This window comes from Marmota monax, unplaced genomic scaffold, assembly GCF_021218885.2.
Source record: "Marmota monax isolate L192 unplaced genomic scaffold, Marmota_monax_Labrador192_F-V1.1 WCK01_AAM20220418_F8-fsc00006, whole genome shotgun sequence".
Classification (NCBI taxonomy): Eukaryota; Metazoa; Chordata; class Mammalia; order Rodentia; family Sciuridae; genus Marmota; species Marmota monax.
This window is the reverse complement of record NW_026693712.1, coordinates 9509260-9514533: the sequence shown is the minus strand read 5'-3', so window position 1 is coordinate 9514533 and position 5274 is coordinate 9509260. Positions and strand designations below refer to the sequence as shown.

Here is a 5274-nt window from a genome sequence, read left to right as displayed (position 1 = left end):
TGTCACTCAGAAGCAGCCTTGCTGTCTGTCTGTAACATAATGTGCTGGCATCCTTCAAATAAAATTATAGAGAAATTTAAAATATATATTATACATTTGCAGTTATTTGAAATCATTCAATAGTTTGTAGCATGTTAATGGAGTGAAATAGAGATAAAAGGCAGTCCACATTCATATTTTCAAGATAAATTTACTCAGAAGTTGGTTTAAATCCTTGCTCACGTTCTAAGTATAGCCATTGTGATAAGACCTGGTTGAAACGATTGTTCAAAAAATAAACTTTCAGTTAAATGTTCCTTTATTCTTTTTTCCTCTTCTTCCTTTTGTTGTTCTTTTGCAGATGGGAGAAGAGTAGCAACAACCTCTTTCCTTCCTAAAGCCTTCCTCTGGCTTTGCTCAGAAACTTGGAGACGGAATCTATCGATTACACCATAGTGACAGGATCGAACATCTCTATGACGAATCACAATATCCACACAACACTGAGGCTTTACTGCACCTGCAGCATCAACGACAACATACTTATTTGGAGCAGTACACAAAACTTTGAACTTCAAGGCGAACTCATAGGGATTGTACAGTGTCAACACTTGTTTATGTGTTGACTGATCATCTGCATAAAATATTAGCTCTGTGGGAAACACAAAAACAGGAAGATTTCCTTCCATTAGCTCTGGTTGTCTTTTTTGTTGATGCATTGGCACTGAATCCTCTTGCTGCAGCTTCTGTTTTTACAGACTCGGATCTATTTTGGATTTTTCTTAGTTTCAGTTAAAAGCTCCAAAGCATCCTCGGAAAGCAGCTGCGACTGCTCCTACACTCCTTTGTCAGTGTCTCCAGACTGCACTCTACCCATCATTTTTTTTTTTTAAAAAGCTTCAAACACTCCCAAAGTAAACTGAGCACTCTGTCCAAATGCTCTTTCCCACCTCTCTAAAAAGTTTGAGAATACATATCTATACTAGACTGTAACATGTGTTGCTAAATATGAACATCTTTCCGAGGATCTCCCATTCATTCTGGTGACTACAGAGCACTCCTCTGTATGGAGGGACCATAATGCCACACAGTACCACCCTCTACAGCAGGGTTTCTCAACCTTGGCACTATTAACATTTTGTATTCAGTAATTCTTTGTTGTGAAAGGCAGTCCTGGACACTGAGAATGCTTACCTTGGCCTCGACCTGCTAGATACCAATATCACTCCTAAAAGTTATGACAACTAAAATACCTGCTGACAAGTGGTTTGGGAGCCTGAGGCAGAGGATCTCAAGTTCAAGGCCAGCCTCAACAAAAGTGAGGTGCTAAGCAACTTGATGAGACCCTGTCTCTAAATAAAATATGAAATAGTGCTGGGGATGTGGCTCAATAGTCAAGTGCCTTGAGTTCAATCCCCAGTAACCACCCCCCTCCCATAAATAAAATATCTGCAGACATTTCTAAATGCCCCTCGAGAAGCAAAACCACCTCAATTGAGAACTATTGTCCCTTAGTTAGATATTTAGGTTGTTTCTGATTTTATAGCATTATGAACAATGTTGTAAGGAAGTTTTATATTTCTTGTAAAAACATTCACTATTTTCTGAATATTTTTTTCATTCCTTTTGAGTTCTGCATCTTTTTTAAAAAAGCATAAATATAGAGTTCTGCCATCCATGTACTGGCAAGTGCCATAATTTCATTCTTCATTATGGCTGGGTAATATTCCTTTGTGTATATATACCACATTTTCTTTATCCATTCATCCCACAGGTGTTTTTTTTTTTTTTTTTGGAGTCCAAGTTTAGAGGTAAATAAGATAGAATAGAAGAAAATAACAGGAACAAGAAAGGAATGAATGGGTTAAGAAGAGGTTCTTTGTGAGGTATCAATTTGGAAAGAATAGAATTCTGAAATTGAGGTCCTGCTTGAATGTGAATGGACTGGTGGACATATTAGTGGCCACAGATTCCAGTGTGGGGTACGAAGCGCTCTACCAGTTGCCTAGAAGAAGATGTGTATGAATAACAAAAGATATTCATCACTTCTGCCAAGAGCCATGGTGAAGAAGCTGGGGGTGCTCAACTAGAAGGAAATTCTAAAAACCTATTGAAAGTGAGGGTAATGTGCCAATTTGTTCAGGAAGGTTCTAGAGAGCAGGATAAGCTATCAGGACAGAGGCATAGGTTATTATAAAAACACAGCACCCAGAGTACTTAAAAGAGATAGTTTAGTGTTAAACCTGGGACTGAGTCTGGGTCAGATATCTGCTAGCTGTGTAATTAGTCAATTTTTCCTGGACCTAGCTTTGCTTATCTGTAAAATTAGACTTACTTTACATGGATATTATGAAAATTGAATGAGATAATGCAGGGTATAATGTAAAGTTATGTACCTGGTGTATATTAAGTCAAACCCTTTAAAACTTCCAATGACTATATTCATCCTACCCAAAAAGCGATTTTCTATTGTTTAATTTAGTGTAGATATTCAATAATTATTATATTAGTTATTTTCACTATAAAAGATCTGGATTACCTTATAGGGGGTAAGTGTCATGCCATTGCAGGTATGTAAGAGGAGGACATGGTAAAGGGGATTTACCCATAAGTATTTTTATAGGCAGATAAACCTGAGGCTAAAAGTCAGCAAGCAGGTGCAAACAAGAGAGAGAACTGAGACAGTGTAGAAGCAAGATATAGAATGTGGAGGACATGCTGACTGAGTGGGAGAGGGAGGCACGAGAAGCAGTGGTGTGGACTTGGGAATCTGTGTGCATTGTGCCTTTGTGGGAAACTCAGCACTGGGCCTCCTGCTTCAGGACACTTCCCTGGCATTATATCCTGATTTAGCCTCTACTTCTTCAAGGAAGACCTTTCTCCTCCATGGCTCGCCCAACTCCTCTTCCTCTGTGAAACCACAGGAGACTGGTTCCCTCCTAGGTCAGCCAGCCCTTACAAGTTCCAGAATACCCTTATTGGTCTCCACCCTCTTTTTATACATTCTGTGGCTCACTTCCATATTGCATTCATTTTACCCTTGACCTTGAGTTGATGTCACTTTCTAATTGTACGGTCACCTGCTGACTTAGTGACTTTATATTCAGCTGGATGGATTTCCTGTTGGGTCTGTATATGTAGAGCTTAGCCGGTTTGCAAAGTCCTCTTTGTTTTACCTTAAGAGTCTAACCTGGGTCCATGGTTCAGGCCTTAAAAATTTGTCCTTATGTGCATTTTAACCTATGTACATTTTTTTTCAAGTTCAGATTCTCAAAGGAATCTATTATTAAAACATTGGAAAACTGGAGTATGTTTTAGTATGTTTTCTGTTACTATAACAGAAAAACACCTGATGGTGAAGCTTATCACAATGGCACAAGCCTGTTTTCTAGTTACGCAGAAGGCTGAGATAGGAGGTTTTGCAAGTTCAAGAACAGCCTGGGCAAATTAGCAAGAGCCTGTCCCAAAATTTTAAAACAGGTGGGTGGGTGGGTGGGTAAGTGAGCATGTAGTTCAAAGGTAGAACATCTCTAGGTTCAATCCCCAAGTACTGTAAAAATAAAGAACCCCGAGCAAAAACCAAAACCAAAACCAAACAAACAAACCCCCTGATGCTGGGAAACTTATAAAGAGTTTATTTAGCTTATAGTCTGGAGACCCAGGAGTATAGTGCTAGCATCTGCTCGGCCCTAGTGCGGACTTTCTGGCTAATGACATGTGAGACAGACAGGGAGCCACAGGGATTCAGGGACCTGGCTTTCTCTTTTTATAATAATCTGCTATCTTAGGTTACCTCAAAATCTACATTAATCCATTTAAAGGCCAGTGCTTCCAATGACCTAATCTCCTTCCACTAGATCCCATCTCTTTCTTTTTTATTTTAAATGAATGAGTAATTTTTAAGGAAACCCGATAGTTCTTTTTAATCTTTGAGGGTTTCAAAAAAAAGAAAGAAAATCATTCACAGGAATGAACAAATTCAAATATGGAAATTCAAATTCTTATGTAATTGCTAAAAATGAATATAAATGAACTAATCATTTTATCATAATCTTTCTTTAATCATACAAAAAAGAAATTTACATGCATAACAAAAGAACTTAATGAAAACATAATTGTCTTAAATCTCATAAACTTAATTTTGAAGGATGGATAATACACTTGAAATGATTACAGGACTTAAACTGATGCTTTTTTTTCAAACTATTTTAACATCAGTTTAACCCCATGCATAGAATCCCCAAAGAACATAACTTTTGGATTAGAAAGAGCACTTATGTTAAAATGAGGAATTCAGTACTAAAATTAAGAAAAGCCTAGGTCTATGTCTTCAAAGTTCCATTACCTCAGCTCCATCACATTGGGGACCAAGCTTCTAGAACATGAACTTTTGGGGGACACTTTCAAACAATATCCAAACCATAGTAGGGTGATCCTGAAAAGTCAGGTATAATCAGGTCTTAAATATATGTGTTTTGACAACAGTAGCAAAAAGACAAGGGACAGAAGGGGACACTCAGGCTTTGGAACCAGAGACAGCTGAATTGAATTCAAATTCTTTTCCTATAATTTTCAAACTTTGATTGGGGGAGAACTATTAGTCTCTGCTCTTATTATATTTGTTTGCAAGTTGAGGGGAACAATGATACTTACTTATAGAACTGTTGTGAGGATTATATATTAAACCTTGTTGACAGCTGGTTATCAATAAATGTAGCAAATTAATAATGTAAGCTAAGTATGAGGCAGTAATACTTGGTAGAAAGCAAAAGTAATACAGCTGTATTTATCTCCCTATCATTTTTTAAACTCAAAACTTTAATTATCTTTATGATTAAATTTAATTATCTCTTTATAAAGTAATATGTCTTTGTGGTGTAGAAAATTGAAAAAATATAGGTAAACAAAAAGAACATAACCCAGAGAAACATCTTGATATGCAACCTTTTTTCCCAATCATATAATTAAAAAAAATTTTTTTAGTTGTATTTGGACACAATATCTTTATTTTATTTATTTATTTTTATGTGGTGCTGAGGATCAAACCCAGGGCCTTGCACGTGCTAGGAGAGCATTCTACCGCTGAGCCACATCCCCAGCCCCTCCAATCATATAATTTTTTAAACAAAACTATGGTTGTGCTGTGGTTTGTTTGTTTAACAATACATAAACATCTTTCTCTGCCATTAAATGTTCCTTTTTACTAGTTGATTTTTTTTTTTTTTTTTTTTTTTTGGTATTGGAGTTTGAACCCAGGGGCATTTGCCACTGAGCTACATCCTCATGTAGTATTTT

General features: G+C 36.9%; 1 protein-coding gene across 1 annotated transcript; it reads right to left on the bottom strand.

Annotated features, from left to right (window-relative positions):
- On the bottom strand, positions 1 to 748 carry LOC124103758 (motile sperm domain-containing protein 1-like). Its single transcript, XM_046460462.2, has one exon. It carries the CDS (start codon positions 696 to 698, stop codon positions 219 to 221), a length of 480 nt encoding a protein of 159 aa, XP_046316418.1. The 5' UTR covers positions 699 to 748; the 3' UTR covers positions 1 to 218.
- Positions 749 to 5274: the final 4526 nt, after the last annotated feature.